The sequence below is a fragment of the Cherax quadricarinatus genome, chromosome 5 (genome assembly GCF_038502225.1).
Source record: "Cherax quadricarinatus isolate ZL_2023a chromosome 5, ASM3850222v1, whole genome shotgun sequence".
Classification (NCBI taxonomy): Eukaryota; Metazoa; Arthropoda; class Malacostraca; order Decapoda; family Parastacidae; genus Cherax; species Cherax quadricarinatus.
In genome coordinates, this window is record NC_091296.1 from 52,611,245 (window position 1) to 52,637,163 (window position 25,919).

General features: G+C 42.7%; 1 protein-coding gene across 2 annotated transcripts in view; it reads right to left on the reverse strand.

The window, feature by feature from the left end:
- Clic (chloride intracellular channel protein 5) overlaps positions 1–25,919 on the reverse strand; it is a 154,520-nt gene that overhangs the window by 38,636 nt on the left and 89,965 nt on the right. Inside the window, exon 1 of one of the 2 annotated variants that reach the window (XM_070101904.1) lies at positions 17,359–17,457. The exons of the other annotated variant lie outside the window; for it this stretch is intronic. Coding sequence (XP_069958005.1) covers positions 17,359–17,376 — 18 coding nt within the window. The 5' untranslated portion in view covers positions 17,377–17,457. Of the gene's footprint in view, positions 1–17,358; positions 17,458–25,919 lie in introns of those variants that run through there. 2 annotated transcript variants of the gene reach the window in all.

Genomic DNA, 25,919 nt, shown 5'->3' on the forward strand with positions numbered 1-25,919 from the left:
GCATCGAAATGTTTCCACCCCGCCGGGAATCGAGCCCGGGCCCTCCGTGTGTGAAGCGAGAGCTTTAGCCACCAGGCCACCCGGGATAGGGAGGAGCGAGTTATGTAGGAGAGGATATGAGTGAAGAAGTGGAAAGTGATGCATGGGAGGGATTGACGAGCTAGTGAATATTGAGGAAGGAGAGTAAGGGAGGAGGAGGAGGAGGGCCGGAAAAACTTAATGGTGAGGATGAATACTAGGTCTTTTTGCTATACTGCAATGTACAGTCATTGTTTTATAGCAGTAACTGAGTAATGAACATTATTTAGCCTGTATAGCTAGTAACACTCATTACGCATGCGTGCCCAGTGAGACGCCCCAGCCTTTGGTCGTGGAGCGTCAACATTGTTGTGAACTCCGCCGTCATCAGGTACACGGGTGTACTACCAGTCTCCTTTGTTCAACCCCAACAAAGCTATCATTTAGCCGTTCCCTAAAAACAGTCAAGGATATAACGCATTCCAGAAATACAGGAATGAGTGATGAAGGAGGAAGTAGTGAAAGTGAGAGAGGGAGGAATGAACACATCACTGATCTGTCATCCATGTTAGCTCATAATACTTCACAAGAATAATATTGTTTAAGACGTACAAACACAATATAAAAAAAACTATTCTTAACTATCTTTTTGATTTCCATTATATTTAAAGTAAATTCAAATTGATTCGATGTTTGTTGTTTTCCATTTAGTGTGAGCAATAACGGAATGCACTAGTTCCAGTTTATTATCTACTGGTGCAATATTTTGTTGAACCGCTTTACTGTATTCTTGACGCTAGACAATAAAGAGCTCCAAAAAATCCATTATCTAAATCTGAATAAATTTCACGTGGACATGTGCAGAAAGCTCCTCTTGATGATTTGGTATCACCTGTTTACTTATATTTAATTGAATATGGAACATAATGAAGATAACAAAATGACTATCTTGAATCAGCAGGAAGGCGGAAGTTAAGAGATGGGGGCACAGACGTGTGGTTGTTTTGGAATGGTTGGGGGTGTCCTTGAGAGGTCCCACACGTTATGCTGCCTCACGGCTGCTACTCCCTCCTGTCTACAGTTCGCTCAAAAGTAACAAGTCGCCACTAATACTGAAGCTGCTGCACCATATATGTTTTTATGGAAATGCATAGCTAAGTGAGGGGTTTCACATTGGTACTACATGCTCAAGGATTGGGAGAAATTAGGCTGAGTCCTAATCTAGGTTTTAATTATTGCAAAAAGTAAATGTTAAACGCTAATGAGTAATACATCTTTGTTTAGGTTCATAAAGGCAGGCTGGCGTGCACCGCTCACATTATTCCGCTGGCATACTTCTTGTTGAGATAGAGGGGTCACGGCCTAATCAATCAGGTTGTTGGTACTGGATATTTATAATCCAACGCTGGTCCCGCAGCCTGGCTGCACAGGAACTGACTTGTTAATTTATTAATTCCTTAAAGACACTTAGGGGACAGTTGATAGTTATACTTACATATGAAGGGTGGGGTTCATTATCTGAGTTAACTCTGCACTTATTGTGCCCCTGTTTTTCACTGGGGGGTATTTTGCACCGTCTGCGAAGCCTCTTGCTTTCGCAGGTAATTATTTTGTTGTGCAGACTGGGGACTAATCCCTCAAGAATTTTCCAGATGTAAATTATGATATATATATATATTACCAGAATGAATGGTAGGTTAAACTAAATTCTTACGCTAGAGTTGAGGAGGAGCTCAGAATTTTTTCCCTCGTATCCTTATTCCTAACATGCTAATTTCTTTAATCAGGTTTTACCAGGAATCAAGATTTAAGTATTACTAAAAAATGCTATGTACACCATACACATTATTCTTCTTGGCAGAGAAAGCAGTAATGTGCCCAACAACAGTTGATAAAATTATTACAAGAGACAAAAATGCAATGAAAGGGATGAGTGAGCAGTTGCACGTAAAGGTATCTTCCAGGGTAGGAACAATGAAAGAATGGCTATGGTGCCTTGTCCAACGACCTTCATGACCAAACATGCACAGTTGCACCAGCTTGGATATACCCCACGCGCCTCACATTCTGTGGCACTTTACCTGCAGGCTAAGTACGCAATAACCATGCTTTCTAGTTTATTGGTCTAGGAAAGTCACCTCATAAGGGTCATTATCCTGCTCAGCCTTGCCAGATTTGAAGAGCTGTGACCTATGACATGCAACAATCTCGGCAGTAAAACTTTAATAAAAATCTGCCTAAGAACACATATCATTTACCTGTATTTCACCTGTGACTGATTTCGAAAGTTTTCCTATTTCGCAGTCAGGACTGGATCTAGGCTTCCTGTTAAATTGACAGGTCAACAAAGTTGTTACTGTTGGCAGCCCACTGGCCTACATATCCATCCCAGCCTGGTTGATCTGGCATACAACGGAAGCAGTAATCAAGTCTCCCAAACTTGTTCCGGCAATATTTTTATTGTACATGAATGGTTTAGAGAACCGACAAGTTGATAAATTAGACATGTGCAACACTTGGATATCTTTAATGAGGAAACGTCCATTTTGAAAAGACTGATGGATTAATCACATAGACTCAAGGCTGAGGGACTGATTACCTCAAACTCCTCCTGTTCTTCACCATTCTCCTTTGTATGGACTGATGAAGCCACTATGTGGCGAAACGTTTCCTCATTAAAGATACCCAAGTGTTGCACATATGTCTAATTTATCAATATTTTTATTATCTGTTGGCAGCAGCAGTGGCCTGGGAAACCCCAGTGGAAACCCCGGAAATACAATCAATCATTAGGACGAAATCGACAAATTCAATTTCAAAAACATCATCAACTGGGACCAAATAAATCGTGACCCAAATGGGATACGTTGGGAAGAAAAAACTACCACCGTGGACCTAAATCAGTTCCTCGGCAGGACGAGCTCTATGGCGAAGGAGATGCAAACTTGAGAAAGAGAAGATCCAGCTACAAGAATAAGCAAAATACTGAGGTCACAATAAGACTATGCTCATTAAAATGGTATAAAATACCGACAGGTTGTTAGGTAAGACACATATGCAACAGTTAGGTATCTTTATTATGAAACGTTTCGCCTACACAGTAGGCTTCTTCAGTCAAGTACAGAAAAGTTGATAGAAGCAGAAGATACTTGAAGACGATGTAATCAGTCCATCACCCTTAAAGTTTTGAGGTGGTCAGTCCCTCAGTCTGGAGAAGAGCATTGTTCCATAGTATGAAACAATATGGAGATGAAGTGACAGGATGGAGCTTTTTATAGCGCCAAGAGGTGAGACGTAGGCCACTAGGAGAGGTAAGAACTCAGATGTTGAGAGGTCAGGTCCCTCTCAAATCCAGCCGCTCTCACTAGTGGAAGTTGTCGAAGTTGATTGCAGGTCTGTACCAAGATACCCTTGTGTTGCAGTGTCTGACAGATTGAACATTAAAATGGTATAAAATACCGACAGGTTGTTAGGTAAGACACATATGCAACAGTTAGGTATCTTTATTATGAAACGTTTCGCCTACACAGTAGGCTCCATCCTGTCACTTCATCTCGATATTGTTTCATACTATGGAACAATGCTCTTCTCCAGACTGAGGGACTGACCACCTCAAAACTTTAAGGGTGATGGACTGATTACATCGTCTTCAAGTATCTTCTGCTTCTATCAACTTTTCTGTACTTGACTGAAGAAGCCTACTGTGTAGGCGAAACGTTTCATAATAAAGATACCTAACTGTTGCATATGTGTCTTACCTAACAAGACTATGCTCGGTGAACTACTCACTTTGCAGATAGAAGACCCTGAGCTGCTTTTCTTATGACTCAAAATATCGCCAAAATCTCTAAAATTTTTCATATAGCCCTATCGACAGCATACCTATGTATCCTGCCTAAGGCCCAAACTCGTGGCACTCCATAGCCATCAAAAATTGCAAGAAATCACTATCTACGCCTTCAGTATTCTATGAAGAAGGAACCTGGACACAGATGTCAACCCAGTCTTTAAGAACCACTGACATTGCCCAACTTCACAAAGGTGGCACTAAAGTAATCGCGAAAAACTATATACCAATAGCGCTTATTTCACACATCTTGGAATGGGGTGTAAGGAACAAGTTTGCCAATCACATGGAGTACCACCAATGGAACAATCCAAGGCAACCTGGGCTTAGTGCAAGTCACTCCTGCCTTTTACAATTGCTAGATCATTACAGCATGGTTACCTGGACACCAAAATCCCTCCGTATGAAAGCGAGAGATTTGGCAGACGGCGTAGAGTACCTTCAAGTTAAAAAACAAGAGCACGACGAGTACACTAAGAGTGAACTGAGTGGCAATTTGCTCTGCCTTTTTAACAACCTTCGCGCATAAGGGGAGTTCTTAACCAAAACTCCGGCTGTCTTCAAGTTCATCGATTAAGTTCCTGACTAGCTGGGATGTAGAGCGTAAGGAGTGCGGCCAGCAGTAACAGCTTGGTTGATCAGGTCTTTATTCACCAGGCAGCATGGTCTGGGTCAGGGTCGTGGGGGGGCTGGACCTTTAAAAGCATCCTTATCCTCTTCCAGGTGCATGCAGTAGGTTTCAGGTAGCACAGTCCTGCAGCCCGGTCCCAGACCAGGTCTCCTGACTGCTGGCCTAATCTATCAGGCCACTGGTGCCAGCCGCAGGCAAAACGGACGATCAGGATCTGACGAATAATCGCGAATAAGTATCAGTTCTACTTTCAGAAGACATCTAACGATTTGTTGGCAATCCCTTTATGAATGAAGAGAAAGCATTGTGATTTTTGTGTGTACTCATCGCGTCCCAGCTTCTCACTGGAGACATTCTCCACCATTACTGCTACCATTTACACTGTCTGCCAAACAAGTCTTTTGTTTTTATATGGAGTGGTTTTGATGTGTAATTATTGTTAATAAAATAATGTGCTCATACAGTTATTTATCATAATCACTGAATGCAAGTCTCAGTAGTAGTAACCAGTTACCAGTAACCAGTGTACCGTTGACTCAACGACCAACCGTCTCTGCCTGAGTCACTATCTGAACTCATATTGCGCTGACCTGGCATTATTCAAAGACCCTCTATGGGTACGTGGGCGGCCAGTCAGTCAGTCAGTGTTACGAGTGTGAGCAAGGAGATAGGTCACGGCTGTAAGGGCGCAACCCACCTTATCTGTAATTATACGTAATACCAGCCTACGTGAGTATTTCTTACCTAATCCACGTGTCGAACTCCCACATGATAAATGGTGACAGCGGTGTGGAGCGTGGATTTACGTTTTTAAGGGTAATTCAAGACGTTAGAAGGCTGTTTGTGAGTAGCGGCAGGGTCAAAGGTGAACCGTCACCCACCAGCACTACCCTCACGCACCACCTCCAGCCTGCGAGCCTGTTGCAGCCGTTTCAAGCTTCCTGGCTTAGTTCGTGTGCTAATTGCTTCAATCTCCGAGGGGTTGACCCGGATTTTGCAATTAAGCCAGTCAGTAAGCCAGACTGTGGAAGTGAACGCCAGTCAGCCTATCATCCAGCCTGTCTCCTGTCATCCAACTGCTCCTCCGTGCTTTGTGCATCGTTACACGTCTTCCAATCAGCCATTCTCGTGGGGTAAGCCAGTCAGCCAACCCAGCTGCGAGAGAGAAGTAAGCCACGCAGTAAGAAGTAAGCCAAGTTCCTCTCAAGTATTGTCTATATCGCTTTGTGCTCCCTGTTGGATGCTAAGAGTGGTTTTCACCATTCCTGTGGCATAGAGGGGCTTATCAAGCCACCTTCGTGGGTAGAGTGGGGTGCGCGGCAGTGCCCCAGCGAGAGTCTCTCACCCACCACACTCTACCTCCACCACTCCCACCACCAGCCACCCACCACCAGACACCTCATCTACCTGTGGTTGTTTGCACCCTTGTACCGGGTCCTACTACTGTTTTGGCTCACATAATTGGTCAAGAGGTAGCTGTGCACGAACGATAAAGCCAGTTATGCGAGTTCACCTAGAAAGCACATTTCTTCACGACAACAGTGTGAGTGTAGGAGGAAACACCACCCGCCCACAGGACATCTTCACCTCATCACCCCTCACCGCCCGTCTACCACTACAGACTTCAGTGATAGTTTAGAGACATTTTTCTTGGATTTAAAGACATTTGCATGTGTGAGACATTTATAGTAAATTTCTTGTGTACTCTAAACCTTGTGTTTTTCAGTGTTTTCACTTATATTTTTTTTATCTGTGTTTTTCTTTATGCTACTCCTGTCTCTAGTAAGTATTATTGTGTAGTGTACCAGTCAGTCACTCTGTGTGAAGTGATTCAATTTTTTTTTATTGTATTCTTTCAGCGTTGTATTCTCCAGTAATTGTCATTGTATTTCATGCAGTGATATTCACCCCAGTACACCAAATTATCCATTTACTTCTATGTGTGTCTTTTTTCGTATGCCAGCAGTGTCTCATTCCTCTAATTTTTTCGCAGACTGTGTACCATTATTTTTGCCAGAAAATTTTTGTCGTATCAGTCACAGCAGGATTTTGTTGTAAGAATATATTATAATAATGAAGTGTGCCCCGCCACTAAGTGTTAACCTACCCGTTTTGTTCCTTTGTTTTATTTTATTCATATTTTTATATTTCTTTGAACAAATTCACTCTTGATGAAATTTTAATTACTTTTAACGTAAAGTGTTTTCTTTACTCTGCTTGAGTAAATTGTTTTGTCTAATTTACAATTAAGAGTTAAGGTGTTCAATCAGTTTTTTTCTTCATATTTTAATTTCATTATTTAACCTGAGTTTTTCCCAGTGACACTTTATTACTGCAGTGATTATTTCTACACTTTATTTTGTTGCACTTGTTCTGCAGTGAATTAATTTGTTGCACTTGTTCTGCAGTGAATTATTTTCTTTTATTAATATTTTTATGAATTATATTTTAATCTTGTTTATGCATTCTTAGAAAATACTTAAATTTCCCACTTAACAATTTAATAATTTTATTTTATACTTTTACATTGAATTAAAATTTAATTAATTAATTTCTTTATTAGCAAGAGTAAAGACAGCTCATTTTGCATTTAATTCAGTCTCCAGTAATATTTTTACTTGTATATTTCAATGTAAATTTTTTCTTGACCTTGAGTTGTCCTTCCTCTTGCAGTGTATCTTAGACATTTTTTTTTATTCCTTCTGCAGAATTTGTTGCATATCTTTTATTTCAATTCTAGAATTTTATATCATTTTTATTGTTCATTATTTTTGCCTTATTTGTTCTCGTGCTACTTTGCCATTATGTCTCACATACCGTCAAGTGATACTTTAGTGAATGTCGACACTCAGACCTCTCAGGCTACTGTTGCTCCTGTCATCAGTCCTCACAGTTCCTTACCGACTGACAGACCGACTCAGACACCGAGATATTATAGTTATACTCGTGATTCCCTTGATGCGTTACCTTTATTCAATGGCCATGTACATAGTCTTGAAGCATGGTTTGCAGCCATTCGTTCTCGTGCTAGTGCTCTAGTTGAAGGTCCTCCTTCAGAGGAAAGTCTTATCAGACTTGCTAAAGAAGCTCTTTATCGATCCCCTGCTGCTGTTCACGTTGTTGATCTCCTTGATATGCGAGACTTCAGGAATCTTACTAACTGGTCACAATATGAGGAACTGATTCGTTCTTTCCTTGTCCCAGTAAAAACAGCTGATCCATATGTCGTTCTTAGGGAACTAGTGAATGCTACACCCATGAGTAATGAATCGTTGAGTGCATTTGCTGTTAGATTAGACAAACTTTTATCATCATTTATCAATGCTGTCCAATCATCTTTTGTCCCTGACGAGGATAAACCATCCACAGCATCGTTTGCTAAATTGGCAGCTTTTGGAGCAATTAAAGAACTAATGCCACCTGCTTCCGTGTGTGCTTATGAGGCTCATCCTCCAACTGTGACGATGGAACCACTTACAACCTTAAATCATGTACGTTCCTTGTGCCCCCAGGGTACTTTCCCTTGTATCAAAAGTAATGTCACACATATGCCTCAGTCTGCACCACCTCTTGTTTGCACCACAGAGACAAATCGTGGTCGTCAACCATCTCAGAGATCACCAAGAACCAGTGTACAGAGTCGTTATACACCTCGTAGTATTCATAGTACATTCAGTAACCATAGTCGGCGGACTTGTTACAACTGTGGTTTCCGTGGCCATATTGCAATTAATTGTCCTGATAGTTACCCTAAGAGACGTCGTACTGGTGATGAGTACCCAGATCTTCCCTACTGTACTTATCATAGAATACATGGACATGACACATCTGAGTGCAATGCTCTCTATAACCTTCAGTACTCTAGGTCTTTCTTTGGCCGTTCCAACCGCAGAACCCGTAGAGGAAACAGATATCGTGGTTCTCAAAATAACCAGAATCAGGCTCATTCTTCCAATTCTCAAACTAACCAGAACCAGGCTCGTTCTTCCAATTCGGGGGAATTCGAGCGCCCCAGTCAAACCGTCCCATGGTGACAGTAGGTGATAATGAGTACACCATCCCCGTTCACAATTCCTTTGAAGCCTTAAGCAGTCTCGAGAATGACAACCCTGCTGATGATGTGGCTTCACATGTCTCTGACGTAGATGATTTTGGGGATGAAGTAGAACAAGTCTTTTCTGATGACAATCCACCTTTCTGTTTGCACATAACTTCCAATGCAACCATAGGCCCTATAGTGCAAGCATCTGTTTATAATGCGCCCGTTCATTTGTTCATGGACTCTGGTGCGCAAGTCAATATTATTAGGTCTAGTTTGTTTAAGGATAAGCAGTTACGACATGTCCTTCTCGTAGAACCGACTCATGTGTCCTCCCTTAGTGGAGTATCTGGTTCTCACCTGCGTGTCCAAGGTCGGACTTCCCTAACCTTTTCTATCCAAGGTAGAGACTTCACTGCTTCCTTCCTTGTTGTCGACCAGATTACTTTCCCTGGTGACCTTCTACTGGGATTTGCTTCCATGCGAGACTTACGCATTGTGCTCGACCCTTATCGATGGCATGCACAAATTGACGACTTGATCGTTCCATTCTGGGGTTACCAGCTTGGATCAGAAATCTGTTATACTGCTGCAGAGTATGATGTACGGATTAAGTCCTTACAAGCTAATGCATTCTCCAGTAGCGTACCCAAGCGGTCAGGCACTGGTAATTCTGTCACTCCCATCAGTGTTCCACCTATACCTTCAGACTTGCAGGATAGTCTGATGCCTCAAGTGTCCGAGGACACTCAGATTGCCTTGAGTGCACAACCTATCCCTGCAATGCCTGCTAGTTCGAGTAGTAGTTCCTCCACAGGGGACGCCTTGTCGGAAAACAATTACTTGCAACTAGTAATGCCATCTCTTGTTGATGTCACATGCCGTCTGCAGAAAGATGTCTCTGTTGCGGCTAGTGCTCTCACTAGTGTGTCTGTAGTTAGTGTTCCAGATGGTGATAACGTCCTAGTTGACAGTGATTCTTGCAAAGTAAAAGGTCTATTTGTTGAACCATCCTTACATGTTGTAAGAGATAGTAAGATCCATTTCTACCTGGCCAACACTTCTGGTCACAGTGTTCGCCTCAGACCAAATACCAATCTTGTTGACCTTGTTCACTATCCTTACCCTGTTCAGGTAGAGGATGAGTTGTCACCTGACCAGTGGGTCGGTGCTATTTCTGCCGGGGAGACCTCATCCACTTCACTGGATCAATCTGTTCCACCAGTTGAGGAGAAAGACTTAGCTCCCACTGACTTCCCAGATGAAGTCAAGCGTTTGTTGACTCTGTTGAACAAACGTCGTAAAGCCATTGCTTTACCAGGTGAGAAGATGGGTATAACGAACTTATTGTCCCATCGTATTCCACTTGAACCTGGTACTAGACCTATCTACATACCTGCGTACAGAATGCCTCATTCACAAGTTGCTGTCGCAGAAGAATTGATCAATCAAATGCTTGATGATGGAGTTATTGCACCTAGCAATTCACCTTGGAATGCACCCTTGATACTAGTACCTAAGAAGGATGGTACTTGGCGCCCAGTGATTGACTTTAGGAAGTTAAACGCGAAAACCATTCCAGATCGCTTTCCACTTCCTGTACTGGGTGAAGATAACAAAGTCTTTTCAACCCTAGATTTGTTACAAGGGTTTTGGGAAGTCCCTCTTCACGAGGACAGCCAAGAGCTAACTGCATTCTCCACTCCTACAGGTCATTATCACTTCCTCCGTATGGCGTTTGGATTACGATCTTCCCCTATCACGTTCTCAAGGCTCATGACTAATATCTTTAGAGGTCTCATAGGTAATGCACTTATGGTGTACTTGGATGACGTAATCGTCATGTCTAAAGACGTGGATACACACTTGAAAAGACTTGATGTAGTACTTGGTAAGCTTGAAGAAGCCAATTTAAAGATCAAACTGTCTAAATGTCAATTTTTCAGATCAGAAATTAAGTTTCTTGGTCACGTAGTCACTCCTAGAGGGGTTACGACTGACCAAAGTAAAGTAACTGCAGTACTAAATTTTCCAACTCCCAAAACTGCTGATGCCATAAGATCCTTTGTGGGCTTAGCAGGTTTTTATAGATCCTTCATTGCCAATTTTTCTTCCATAGCTGCTCCTCTAACTGAGTTGCTTAAGAAAGATGCTCCTTTTGTTTGGACCTTCCGTCAAGAAAGAGCATTCCAAACTCTAAAAGAAAAGCTAACTTCTGCTCCAATTTTGAAATTTCCAGATTTTTCTAAGCCCTTCTATCTGACAACTGATGCTAGTTCAATTGGCATAGGTGCCGTACTAGCTCAGAAGACCGATGGCAAGTACAACGCAGTTGCATTTGCTAGCCGAGTCCTTACAAAGGCTGAACGTAATTATACAGTAACTGAGCAAGAAGCTTTAGCAATAGTATGGTCTTTAAAGCACTTCCGAGACATTATTTATCAGTACTCTGTTCATGTCTTGACAGACCATGCTCCACTGATACCCTTATTCCAGAACAAACAACCTACTGGAAGGTTAGCCAGATGGACCTTGACTATCCAAGAGTTCAATCCCACCTTTGAGCATTTACCTGGCAAGTCAAATGTAGTCGCAGATGCCTTATCGCGACATGTTAGTATAGTAACTGCAGACCCTCCATTTAGTGCTGAAGATGTAAAGAATGCTCAACGAACAGATCCCATGTGGTCTGGTGTGATTCGATTCCTGCTCCAGGAAGATCTTATTCTGACTGTGAAGCCACCAGCACCCATCAGTGACTTTGTCATGAACCAAGAATTACTGTATCGAACAGCCGAGTTGGGTACTCCTAGCAGAAGAGTATACCAGTTAGTAATTCCACAGTCACTAGTGAATGTAGCCTTACAGCTAGTTCACGATGTACCAGGTGTTGCACACCCTGGTATGGATCGTTCAGTAAAACAAGCCAGATTGAAATACTTTTGGCCTCGTATGGCAACTGATATTTCTGAGTATGTTAAGAAATGTAGTGTCTGCATGCAACATAAAGGCAATGCTAATGGTCCTAATCCAATCCAAGTATATCCAACTACTAGCGAACCGTGGGAAAGGGTTGCGCTAGATTTGTTAACTAATTTCCAATGTTCCCTCCAAGGTAACAAACATCTGTGTGTTATGGTAGACCATTTCACCAGATATTGTGAGTTAGTTCCTATTGCAGGTAAGACTGCCGAGACAGTAGCTAAAGCGTTTAAAGAACGCATTATCTGCAGGCATACCACTCCTAAGTCCCTAGTAACAGATAATGGAGGTGAATTCTGTAATGAGATTCTTGAAAATTTGTGTACCTTGTACAAGATCTCTAAATCCACCATTGTTCCTCATCATCCTGCCAGCAATGGGTTAGCGGAACGAACCAATAAGAAAGTACTTGATGTCTTGAGAGCCACTATCAATCCCAACAGTGAAACTTGGGATGAAGTTATACCTGATGTGCAGTGTGCTATAAATTCTGCTTACAATGTTTCTATAGGTGACACTCCACATTATGCATTGTATGGTGTAGATAAACGTTTGCCTTATGAGTTGTTATATTCTAATCCGAAACCAAATTACAACCCTGATGATTTCATAGCAACTCGTACCAGCTTAGCTCAAAGTGTTTTTAGAAGAATCCGTGAAACACTTCATAAATCAACAGCTGAATTTACAAGAGTCGCAAACACTCGAGCAAAGCCATCCAAAATCAAAGTAGGTTCGAGAGTTATGCTGATTAACTTTAACAAAACGTCTGCAATGCCAAAGCTTGATCAAAAGTTTATTGGTCCTTATCGAGTAGTTGAACATATCACTGGTAATAAGTATAAGGTTAGAGAGATTAGTACTGGTCAGTATAAAGAATCGCATTTAGATCATATGAAGTTAGTATGTGATGATAATGATGTTCCAACCCAGACTAATGTGACAGACTCTGACAATCCTCCTGATCATGTACTCTCTTCCTCTGATACTCAGTCAGACGATCAACCTGAATGTCGTTATTCCCTACGTACACGACAGGTATTGAGAAATCCTCAAGTATCATTTGTAACTTCCAATTCAGATTTGCCTCAAATACAGCATGAGTTAGCCAATGCTACAGAGTTTGATCCTCCCAGAGATGACACCCATTCTGCATATGTCAATCTCACCCTAGCAGAGTTGGGGTTAAATGTAAATAACCTGTATAGATGAATAATTACAGTATCAACTTATCAGTATTCAAGAATTTATTTTTTGTGTTCATGTTCTCTCCGCATTCTGAGAGTTAACAGTCTAGATTTGAGTGCACCGAATCTGCCTTTCTGTTAAACACTCTTTCTTTGTATATATTCCTTCCTCAGAATCCGTAGATCACATGAATACAGATCGATCGATCAAAAATTTTTTTTATCACTTCTACTGTGTAATCTCAACGTTGAGTTCGTTGTTCATTTGTTGAGTTTTAAGTTGTACTATAGTATACCTTGTATTGCATTACAGTTTCAGTCACGTAAGCTTCCATTCCAATGTTCTACTTATGTATGTTATAATGTTTAATTGTTGTGTACTTTGACATTGTATAGAATCAGCCCAAGCCGTATACCTGCCATCTCTAGTTTGTATTAGTTGTATGTCGGGACGACATACGTTAGCGTCGCCGAGCTCTCAGTAGTAGTAACCAGTTACCAGTAACCAGTGTACCGTTGACTCAACGACCAACCGTCTCTGCCTGAGTCACTATCTGAACTCATATTGCGCTGACCTGGCATTATTCAAAGACCCTCTATGGGTACGTGGGCGGCCAGTCAGTCAGTCAGTGTTACGAGTGTGAGCAAGGAGATAGGTCACGGCTGTAAGGGCGCAACCCACCTTATCTGTAATTATACGTAATACCAGCCTACGTGAGTATTTCTTACCTAATCCACGTGTCGAACTCCCACATGATACAAGCATTTACATAGACTACAGTACTTGCATAGTGCCGTCACTGTTAGGTCCAGTACTTCAAGCATAGCTACAACAAACACTACACAGTCTCAAGAGTAGATACGGTCGAGCTTTCGGGGCCTGTCTATAGGGGTACAAAGGGAGGGAGGCCAAGAGCTATGAACTGACCCTTGTAAGCACAACCAGGTAAGCACAGGAACATCACCCCCTCCCCAACACACACACACACACACACACACACCCGAGTGCGACTCAAATAGCAGGGATTTCCGAGACATTAGCACTCTCGCCTGGCCTGGCGCTCCCGGCCACTCCTTGTACCTTATGCTGCCACTTGATAATCTTTATCATGCCATACACCCAGCTTAGCTGGCAAGCTGCAAGTTGCCTGCTACGACAGTTTGCTCAAACCACTACACGCGAACACATTTCGCCTTGCTTGGACATCACCAAGTTCCACAAATGTATTTCATAAGGTCAAACATTCTATAAAAGATTTAAATATGAAACTAACACAGAACCACGAACTAAACCAGGAAGACAGGCTAGGCGCCGGACAGGCTAGGACAATAAGGTTGAATCTAAAGGTAGAACATAATAAAAGTGAAGCAAGCCCACACCAACCCTATCTTAACCTTCCCCACATTACTTCATCCTCGAACTCTCTACTGTTTCATTAGCTGAAAATATTTGGAATAAGTTAATGAACGACAGGAAGGCACAAGTATCACTCTTCCAGGAAAACTGCACGGTCTTTTACACATGCTGTGTGTCCAGTTTATTTTATGTATTTGACCATTCGCCCTACAGTCCCCTCATTTTTTATTCGCTCCAAAATAATTCATCTCCTCTCTAATTCGCTCCAAAATAATTTTTATCATCTCAATTCAAAATCAATATTTTAAGTCATTTAACTATAAGTAAAATATTTCTAACTGGAAGAGTTTCCAAACAGTTAAAAAGCTCGATGCATCATATCCTTTACCTCGTCCTCCATCTCCTCTCTCGGTGCCTTACCTTTCGTAGATTCTAGGGGTCATCGCCCCCGTGGCCCAGTCCCGCACGAAACCTAGTTCCTGGCCTGACAGACGAGAGACTACCAGATTCTATCCTTTCATCAAATTCACATGTTAAAAGTAAGTCGTTAGTACTAAACCTTTCCTCGATGTTCTACTATACAAATCTGATCACGAAGTACGTTTGACAGTCTACCACAAACCCACCCACCAACATGATCCTCACTTCTACTCGCACCACCACAAAACGTGGTATCATCACAGGCTTCTTCCTAGGTGCTCCCTCTATCAAGGGTCTGGTAATCTCACTTATGAGGGAAAGGTACCTAAAAAGATGCTTCTGGGGGTCAGGGCCTCCCATGGCCCGGTCCCAGACCACGCCGCCTGGTGGATTCAGGCCTGATCAACCAGACTGTTACTGACGGCCCCATACAGTGCAACGTATGAACCACAGCCCGGCTGATCAGGAGCTGATTTGAAAAAATGCACGCACACTGTATAATTTGTAGAGGGACAAGAGTAGCTGATTTCAGGTGTGTTTATACCGACCCTCAAGCTTAGAGGGGGACTAAGGGAGACTTCCTTTGGTTGGAAACTGCTTTTAAAACAGCTTGTGATAGAACCATAAAGGAAAAATAACCTGCTTGATTTAAGTCTGGTAAACAAGAAGACCCTTGTTAATAATCTGGAGGTTACGGAAGAGCTTGGCACGAACCATCACAAGTCTATTACATTTAACGTTGAACGCAAGTATGACAGTCAAAATAATAGAGAGACCCAGATTTTCGTTCTGCAGAATACGATGGGCTTGAAAACATCAGTCGTGTGTTACTGGGGGGGTAGCGATGAGAAGTATCACTGAGGGTTTGGTAAATGTACATGTTGCCCAAAGAATGCATGTTTCTTCGTTTTCGGATCACACTGCCTCGGTGGAAAGGGCCTGTGTTAAAAAAAATAGCAACCTGAAATGGATAAACAGACTTAAATATTTATCTCCTAGATGAGGAGAGTTTTTCTACTCCCAGAGCACGGCCATGGGCCAGGCTCCTCCGGTGCTTGTTTGGTCAACCAGGTTGTTGTTGCTGGAGGCCCGACGACCCACACATCCATCACAGCCTGGTTGATCTGGTACCTGGTGAAGAAACGTGTCCAGTTTCCTCTTGACATCTACACTTGTCCCAGCAGCGTTTCTGATATCTTCTGGTAACATTTTGAATAGTCTGGGACCACGGTACATTCCTGGTGTGCTGATTATCAGCAACTACTGATGCACAGCTGGTGTATCATCAGTAACCTAGCAACCGCTGATGTACAGCTGCTGTGTATCATCAGTAATTAAGCAGCCGCTGATGTACAGCTGATGACTTACCACTGCTAGGTTTTCCAAAACAAAACATCATCACATAGGTGAAGCACCCAGCGTTCTAGTGTTTATCTCTGCCCTGACACCAGCCCCGCTCACCCGACCTTATCACTATCAACCACAGGATACACTGGTTCTCGCCATTATTCTTTCCCTTCTTATAGTCGAACAAATTACAATGTCATATCATCCTTTACAGATATTCTGTACGAGTGGTATACACTGACGACAGCAATTCTCTAAGTTGATATAAACCAGGTCTTCCAGTAAGCAACAGAAGAGGTATATCTTTGATATACCTTTGAAGAGTTTCGAGAGAGTATCTATTCTCTGAGCCCGGCCATGGGCAAGGCTCGTCTAGTGCTTGCCGGGTCAACCAGGCTGTTGCTGCTGGAGGCCCGTTGGCCCACATACCCATCACAGCCTGGTTGATCTGGCACCTACATACTTGAAGGACGTTTCCGGGGTGAGCGCTCCCGCGGCCGGGACCTAGACTAGGATGATAAAAGGCCTAAACAACCAGGCTCTTACTGTTGGCTGCACGCATTCCAGTGTACAAACCACAACCCGGCTGGTCAGGCACTGACTTCAGGAACTTGTCCGGTTCCCTGCGCCCCTGCTCTTTAATGGAAAGATTCTTCCATGGTCTGCCAATTGCCATTCAGAGTGGTTTCGGTGTTTAAGTTTGGGACCAGTCCCTCCTGGATTTTCCAGGTGTAAATTATGTATCTCCTGTCTGCATTCCAAGGAATAAAGTTTAAGTTTAGATTTCAAGCATTCCCAGTAGCTCAGATGATTGATCGAGCGTATGCGAGCAGTGAAAGTTCTCTCTCTGTTTCCCAGCTCCACAATCTCACCTGCCTATACAGGGGGGGGCCCACTAGTATACCGTAGTATTCCTGCCTGGAGAGAACAAATGACTTGCAGACCTTGTAGGTTCTACCGTCTGCCGGCAGACCTTGTAGGTTCTACCATCTGCCGGCAGACCTTGTAGGTTCTACCATCTGCCGGCAGACCTTGTAGGTTCTACCATCTGCCGGCAGACCTTGTAGGTTATACCATCAACCAGCAGACCTTGTAGGTTATACTAGTGTGACACAAAACTTCACCCTTCTCACTACCCGTCTACCACCAGCCAGTGACATAGGGTTCCGTCTCAGTTTACTCAGCACAGTCGTTACTCAGGTGTTAAGTGTTATCAGTTCATGGTTCTGGGATCGTCTTCCCAGGCGTCACCTCTGAACACGCATCCTAAAGTAAATATTACATAAATAGAGACTTTAATGTATAAGATTATTTTCATGGGGAAGCGCTGGGCTCCTAGCGCTTGGGAAATGAGCAATGACTATCTGAAGCTTTCATCATCTAAGTGCATGCCGAAATATTCACTTTGTCTCTGAGTGGGTCAGTATAACATTGCCCAGTGAGCTATTGCACTCGTGGTCTCATAAGTACAAGTGCACAAGAATGATCTGCCACCCTACGTGCATAAGTGAAAAAAAAAGCCCAGCATACCTTCCAAAGCGCACTCATGACATGATGGTAGTATTTCCCCAAGTTGGTTATAATCTACCAACCTACTACCTTCGAACGCAGATCAGAACAACAGTGAGGCAGGAAAAGGTGTACCTGGAAAGAGAGAACACGTGTTAGACTGGATGCTTGGCAATACTCATATTTATTTTCATTCTTGAATCATTGTTTCAACTCCAGTTCAAACCCATTACTTAAAATTGTACAGAAAGAAATACTGTGCTTTGACACCCAAACATTCACTGCACTATACATGAAAATTTAACAAGTCATTCAAAGTACAATCACACACGCTAAAACAAGAGATAAAATGTTAAATATTTACACTCAAACTAAAAATCGGGGCATAAAATCCTTGTCTTCAACCTCACCGAGGTCGTCGCAATTATTTCAGTCTCATGTACGAAGAGGAGAGCACACAGTTAATATGTTCAAGAGTCAGCGGCACTGATGATGTATAAGAGGTGCAGGATCCCTCAGAACTGGTAGTTATTAAAGAAATGTGATCAATCCTCAACTGACAGAAAATAGTCTACTATAAAAAAAAAGAGTCAAATAGGATCTAGTAGGATCTACCAGGTCAACAGCTTTCCCAAGGCATAACACCTGGATACCTAAATGGTGCTTCCGGGGAGCAACGTCCCCGTGGCCCGGTCCCAGACCAGGCCAACGTATGAACCACAGCCCGGCTAGTCGAGCAATGATTTGAGGAGCTTGTCCAGTTCCATCTTGTAGACAGCCATAAGTTTGCGATAATTTTCCTTATGCATGAAGGACGTTGAAGAGTCAAGGACTTCTGACACTCAACGAGCTCTCTTTTAGTGTAATCGTCGAGCCCCAGCTTGTTAGTGGAGGTATTTTGCACGGTCTGCCAAGTATGTTGTTGTCATAAGGGGTAATTTCAGTGTTTAGGTTCGGGATCAATCTCAAGATTTTTTTTTCAATTGTAAATTATGATATAGGTACCTTTCTCGCCTACGTTACCAGGAATACAGTTGAGACTTCAAGTACTCCTAGTAGTTCAGATCCTTGACAATGTATACCGGCTTTGAAAGTTCTCTGTATATTTTTCCAACTCAGCCTTGAAGGGGGCGGGTCAGTATACAACAGTATTCCAGACTGGAGAGAAGTGGCTTGAAAAGTATCATTTGTTCAGCATCTCTCGTCTAGAAAGAATAGTTATCCAGCCTATCATTTTCCTTGCTGCAGCAATAAAAACATCGTTGTGATCCTTGAATGTAAGATCTTCCATCATTATTCCCAGGTCTCGCAGATGGAACTTTTGCTTATTGAATAATCTGAGTTTGTCTTGCACTCCATTTCAGTCTTTCCTCCAATATTCCATAGCGGAGCAACTGAAACTTGTCCTGAAGATTTGCTCTCTCTTCAACAGATGTCACTAAGAGATTCTAGGGTCTCCGAAAAAAAAAGTTACGGTGGTATGAATTATAGCCTTGTTGATGTCCGATATAAAAATGAGAAAAGTGGTGTGAATACTATGTCTTGAGGAACAGAGCTTTTCACTGTAGCAGCCTTCGACTACACTGTTTATTACTCTCTGGGATTGTTAGAAACATAAAAATCCCCCCATGCCCGGCCACAGACTAGGCCTCCTGGTAAATCAAGGCCTCGTCAGTCAGGCCGTTACTGCTGGCCGCATGCAATCTAATGTACGAACCACAGCTCCGGGTTGGCCAGGAACTGATTTGAAGAATTTGTCCAGTTCTTGAAGACAGCCAGAGGTTTGTTGGTAAATCCTCTTATGCATGTAGAGGCCACTGAGGAGTTAAGGAGCTCTAACACTCGGCGAGTTCTCTTAGTGTACTCGTTGAACCCATTTTTTTTTATTGGAGGTATTTTGTACAGTCTACCATGTCTCTTTGTCATACGGAGTGATGCCAGTGTAAAGGTTTGGGACCAGTTCCTTCAGCATTTTCCAGGTGTATATTATGATGCATCTTCCTAGTCTGATGTGTTGGTTCCATGCGGCTACTATATACTAAAAACGACCCTAAGTAAATTGTATATTTAGTGTTCTAGGGCCAGGTAAACATTGAATGAAGGTGTAGTAGGTACACACTACACTGCACCACATCCGACCACACCCACTGAACAGTGGGTTATGGCACATGACAGGGAAAAGCATGTGCGTGCCACCATTTAGGTGCTGGGGAGGCCTAGAGTGCATGCCAACCTTTCAAATAATGTACACCTTCCATGAAAAAATACATTTATATTTACACACTAAAAATGTAGCAAAAATAGCAAAGTCCCTGGAAATAGTTTGGAGGAACAGTCACACACATCAGAATTATCAAACCTCTGCAATATATTTACCTGCAGACTGCAGAAAACGACCAGACTGATGTACCTTACACCACCTTGTACCAATCAACAATGAAGACCTGATCCGGGACATACCGTACTGGTGCCTAAAACTGCAATCTCAGACCACAGCATAATCAAGGTACAGAACTGCGTGCACAGTAGCCAGGGTCAGATACACACCAACAATCACGAGGGCGAATTCAACCAATTCAATTTCAGCATCAAAAATATCAACTTGGGCCAAATATATCATAACCTTAATGAAATATGCTGAGAAGGCGAACTGACTACCGGGGATCTAAACCAGATTCTCTGGAAGATGTTAGTTCATGGCGCTCTAAGTGTGCTCTAAACACACCATTAAGCGTACGCGAGTCTTCATATGACTGACCCGCGTTAGGAAACACGAACAGGATGAAGCTGGAGTCATCTGTGGGCCAGCAATTTCATTTTATCAACTATTTCGCTGATGTTATAATGCTGTACGAACATGTTCCAGACTCGAGTCATCCTAGGAATAAATGATCTCAGATGAGATGTCCTGGAGAAGGGTACAGTCATGTGAAGTTGCTGCTTGCTGCCCGTCTTGTGGTGTAGAAGCTCGCTTCTCGCTGTCAACGAAGTTCTCGCTTTATTTTCAAGCTAAGAGCTGTTATCTACCTCAGTTCGTTTGACAGCCTTTTTGTTATGAGACATACTAAAAGAGAATAGGATGAAGTTGGAGTAGTCTGTGGGCAAATGGCTATTTCATCGATGTCATTATGTTGTACGAACACGTTCCAGATTCGGGTCATTCTAGGAATGAATGATCCAAGATGAAGTGTTGTTCTTGAGAAGGGTGCAACCAGAGTAGTTGATGTTCGCTGCCCGACTTCTTGTGTAGCTCTTTTCTAGCTGACAACGAAGTGGAGCCAAGTATGGCACCTCAACAACACTGGCCTTGTACATAGCACTAAGGCCACCCACATCCCTCCGGTGTTGAAAGCTCTGTTGAAATGACAGCTCTGTCCAGGCCGGGTCCAGACGAAAGATGATTCGTCTTGCTCTGTTCTCGATTCTGTCAAGTAGTAGTAGGCGAGACGGGGATTAGACAATCCAAGAAAGTGACGAATACTCAAGGTGTGAGTGCATCTGTGCCTCGTACAGAGTCCTGCAGCCTTAGCAGATGCGAGATACGTCTAAATGCTATAAGCTTCTTGGCCACCTTATTTACAAGATTTACTATGTGGTTCTTCACAGGCAGTGGAATCAAATTTCAACTCTCGCAAAGTGTCTCCAACAAAAAAGGGGTGCGATGAGTGCACGAAGAACCAAGTATCAGAGGTACCAGCCTTCTCAATGCCCTTCCTTCCTATATCAAGGGAATAGCCAACAAACTTCTGGCTGTCTTCAATGGGAGGTGGGGGGGGGGACTTTATCTTTCCCTCAAGCTAGTTCCTGATCAGATAGGCTGTGGTGTGCATGTTGGATTGCGACCAGAACCAACATCCTTGTCGATCTGGTCAGCAACCAGATCTGGAACTGGGCTGCTGGGACATGAACCCCAGGAGCGTCACAAGTTTTTCTAGTACCGGAGCCCGGCCATGGGTCAGGTTCGTCTGGTGTCTGATCAACCAGGCTGTTGCTGCTGGCGGCCCACTGACCCACATATCCATCACAGCCTGGTTGATTTGGCACCTGAACTTTAGCATTTTCCTATTCACTAATACAGTGTCGCATTTTAAGTTGACAAGTTGATCACAGTTAAGAGGAATAATGTTGTATGGTTTCACTTTCTACATCCGGTGGTAATCCAGTGCATATTGAAACCATGACCACGGTGAGGAAAGGAGAGTTACAAACTAAGCTTTTAGTGTTACCGTGTCGCTCTGCGTAGAGCAAAATGGCCCAATAAAAGTCTAGCTTGGAACTTCTTCCTACACTACACTTCCCAACTACAGCGGCTCTTTTACTCTGCTGGTATAACTTTCTATGATCTATTTGTGCAGTTCGTAAATCATCTAAAGAGTGTACCCTTTTTATTTCTAGTGAATAAAACTATTTCTGACATCTCATTAGTCCATAACAGACCTATGGTAAGAAGACACTAAGAGCAGATCAATCATCTAGACATCCCGCTCTAAGTAGAACACACAATGACCTCACCGCCCCGGCCATGCACTTTACTACGTTTGCATAAATTTGCATTTTGTGTATTGACTGAAGAAGCCTGTTCCACAGACGAAACATCTCAATAAAGTTTCTCTCTCCAATTTTTTTGTCTTTCCCCAGAGCTTTTAAAGTTAAAGACTTAATCAAGCTCTACTTAGAAAAAAAAAACATAACTATAGATATTTGTTAGGTACACTGCCAAAAGTTTTATCACCCAAAATTTTGTTCATACAAAATAATTTTGTAGATCACAGGCAAATCATATTTTCAGCGCAGTTCAGGGGAGTCGTGGAGGCTGACGGCCTCTTTAATCAACTTAATGCACTTTTATAAGATTCAATTATCCGCCCGCCACCATGGTAAGTCAGTTTTTTTTTTTTTTACCTAACATTTAGTTTAACGAACTAACCGAACACCAACAAAAATAGTTATTGCTGGTGCAAATTATAATTTTGGATCCAATGCCGTGGCAGGGCCAATCAACGGTGAGGATTTAAATCGTGTTCAAGGGCTGAAAACCCATGGTCACGAGCGGCGGCGGTGTTGTGACTACTGTAGTGTGAGAGCTGCTAACATATACCTGTGACCTGGTTCGAGGGTGTTTCTATCTTCTCAGTCCTGCAGACGACTCTGCTATTTTGCTTACCGCCTAGTCAACCAGGCTGCTGGTGCTAGCGTCTGGCAAGCCGTCACAAGCCGGCTTATCAAGAACTTGTAAGAAATAACTTTCTAGCTCCTTCTGAAAGCTTACCGTCACTCTGGCAATTTCCTGATGTCTGCTGGTAGCAACACGAGTACTGGAACTCTAAAGTTGACATTGTTCTCTTGCTCTTCACTGGGCCTCCATCTCTCACTCCAGTAAGTTATGGTAGTGTGAAGACTGAGGACCAGCCTCTGAAGTTTCTTCCTCTTCCTACGTTTTTAGAGAGAATACTGCAAGCGCTCTGAGGCGTTCCCAAGTAGTTTACACGTCATATTCATGATAACAGTATAAATCCAGCCTCCACCACATCTGTACATTTTTCAGCTCTATTATCCTTGTCTTCAAATACAGTGAAACCAAAGCAATATTCTACGTGCGAGAATATAACTGATGAATACTATCACTGGAGTTGCTTCTTTTGTATTGAAGGTTATCATAATCCACCAGCATTTTCTCTGTTTTTGCTGCATTTGCATTATTGTTTACGGCATACACTCCTGAATACTTTGTCTGATTTCATCTTCTTGAATTATTGCAGATTATGCAATATGGGCAGAAGCCCACAAGTGGTGAACCACATCCATGCCCAGAGTAACACTTTCATAAAACCAGATTTCTCTCTGTGGAGGTTTACGAATCTCCACATAAGAGTGAAACCTCGTCACATAAAAAATATGCAAGTACTTATATGTTTTGATTGTGAGTTCCTGGCACAGAATGCGTGGGTGGGACGAGTCAGGTTTGGGGAGCAGCGTGTAGCTTCAAGCAACAGTCTTCATGTTGTCCTTCTAAACTTTTGTTTCCATTTCTTTTGTTTGCTGAAATAATAAAAGACTAACCTACTTGCACTGTAGTGGCAGTGTTGCCTGGCTAAGACGTTTGTACTGATGCATGTAAGCTGCCACACGACAAACTGGCTTGGTGCGTGTGCTTATGATAAATTACCAGATATACTTACAAGGCTTCCCTCCGCACCACCTAACTCTGCTATGCTAGGTGTATATTACCACACACTGCATGACTACCCCCACTCCCCACACACTGCACGACTACCCACCCCATACACTGTATGAATGACTACTTCCCCCCCACACTTGGGAATCTTTGTTACTGAAAAGTTTCGCCAGTTATTGGCTTCACCAGGCCACTATAGAGAAGAACGGTAGAAGATGAGCAGGAGTTTGAGGTAACCATTCCCTCAGCCTGGAGATGTTCAGTCCATAAATCTTGATATAGTACAGAATTTGCGCGGAGAAGAGATTATACTGCACACAGGTATATAAGCCCCTGGAATGAACACATCTCCAGGCTGAGGGAATGATTACCTCAACTCTTGCTCATATTCCATCGTTCTCTGTAATGGACTGATGAAACCACTAACTGGCGAAATTTTCCACAATAAATAGTATACCATAGTGTCTCATTCATCAACTCCTCGATTCTCTCAACCATTTACATAATACTTTGCCTTCCCCCACACTGCCAAGAAGACCCAAGAAAAGTTCTACGGATACAGAGAAAATGCGCGAGCATAGGTCCGAAAAAAATGAAGGCAACGTAGTAGGAGCAATGAGAATAATCAACGATGACACTCAGTGCCAGAGATGATGCCAAAGTTCAAGCACACAAGCACACCCAGGGTGACCAGGGTCGCCAACAATTCTACTTATAACCCCCATTACAAGATCGTTATTTTGCAAGAATCAGATGTTCATAAAGGAATTTTGTCATCGTCAGCAGGCTGTGCACTAGAATACAATCACAACACGTCAGAGAAATGATAAATCAGAGGCTTGGCACAGCCGCAGATATCCTCTTCTCGGAGTTAACAAGGTGCGTCAAAACTGTCTTGCTGGGCGGTTGTATGAAGAAATTAAATCATTCATCGATGCTTTATAAAAAGAGCGGGGAAATATGAGCCATTGTTGCTGGCTAATAAGGAAAAGCAAAGGGAAACAAGAAATTAAGGTGGCGAGGGAGTCAGGGACCAACCCAGAGGGTTTCTTTTAGGAATACATAGGTGTACATCTTGTATACACATGTGCCTGTGATGGGTGTAGTACACACAGTCATCTGATTATTATGCATAACATACACCCACATACCGTTATTAATACAAGCCAAAGTAGTTGGGTCACCACTCCTTCACACTTCATCCTTACACATCCTTCTTCCTTTCCCAACTTACCAGACCTCAGGTCGAAACTTCGCTTCGCTTGTATTATGTATAACCAGGGACGGGGGAGGGGGGGGGGGACGGAGAGACTCGCTTAAATGTAAACCAGGCCAGCTTACAATTACCCACAAATGTGCACCACTTTTAACACAAGAAGAATATACAAATTAAATCCTGGAGATCAATAATTATACAGGTCAGGACGAGAATAAATTATGCAAGAACAAAGTCACTTGTGACAAGATCTTCAAACAACTTGATAGAATGAAACCAAACAGTCATCCGGCCCTGACGAGTTGTGTTAAAAAGGTACTGCACCGCGTAAGTGGAAAACGGCGAATATGATACACATTTACAAGACTTGGCATATGTCCTTACCTTCAACTTTTAGAATATTCAGCCTTACCTCAATTGTGGGAAAGTTTATGGAATAAATAATTGAGGATGCAATTCGAAGCCACAATGAAAGATAAAATTTGATTAATAAATTTAAAAAATCTTACAACGGGGCATGGTACGAATTTACTAACTTTTTTCACTGAGGCAGCAGACCATGATAAAGAATGACAATGTATATGTACTTCAGTACAGCCCTTGATGGAGTTCCAGAGTAACAACGAAAGTAGCAGCACATGGTATTGGACGAGAAATTATCCCCTGGGTCAAGGCTTGCTCACGGATGGGCAACGGAGAACGTGCACAAATAGGGAGAAATTAGGATGGGGGACCCGTTACACCTGATGTGCCACATGGGTCAATACTGAGACCCTTGTTGTTTACATCATACATAAATGACAAGTTTGCTAATGACACTGAATAAATTTGATGTACATCTGATGAGTTCCAAGAGTTTTTGTACTCTCAGAGCCTAGCCTTGGACCAGGCTCGTCTGGTGCTTGCGTAGTCAAACCAGGCTGTTGCTGCTGGTGGCCTGCTGACCCACATATCCATCGCAGCCTGGTTGATCTAGACCATCAGATAACTTGAGAGTCCAGGCAGTGGCAGATACAATTCAATATGGACAAACGTAAGGTTACCCTAGGAAAAGAAAATAATTAGCTAAAGTGCTTACAATCTAAGTAATTAAAAAAAAATCTGGGAGTTCGGGTCAGCAAAAACAAAGTCAATAAAATTAATAGGATTCTTGGCTTCATTTCAATACTGACAGGGATAAATAATAACATT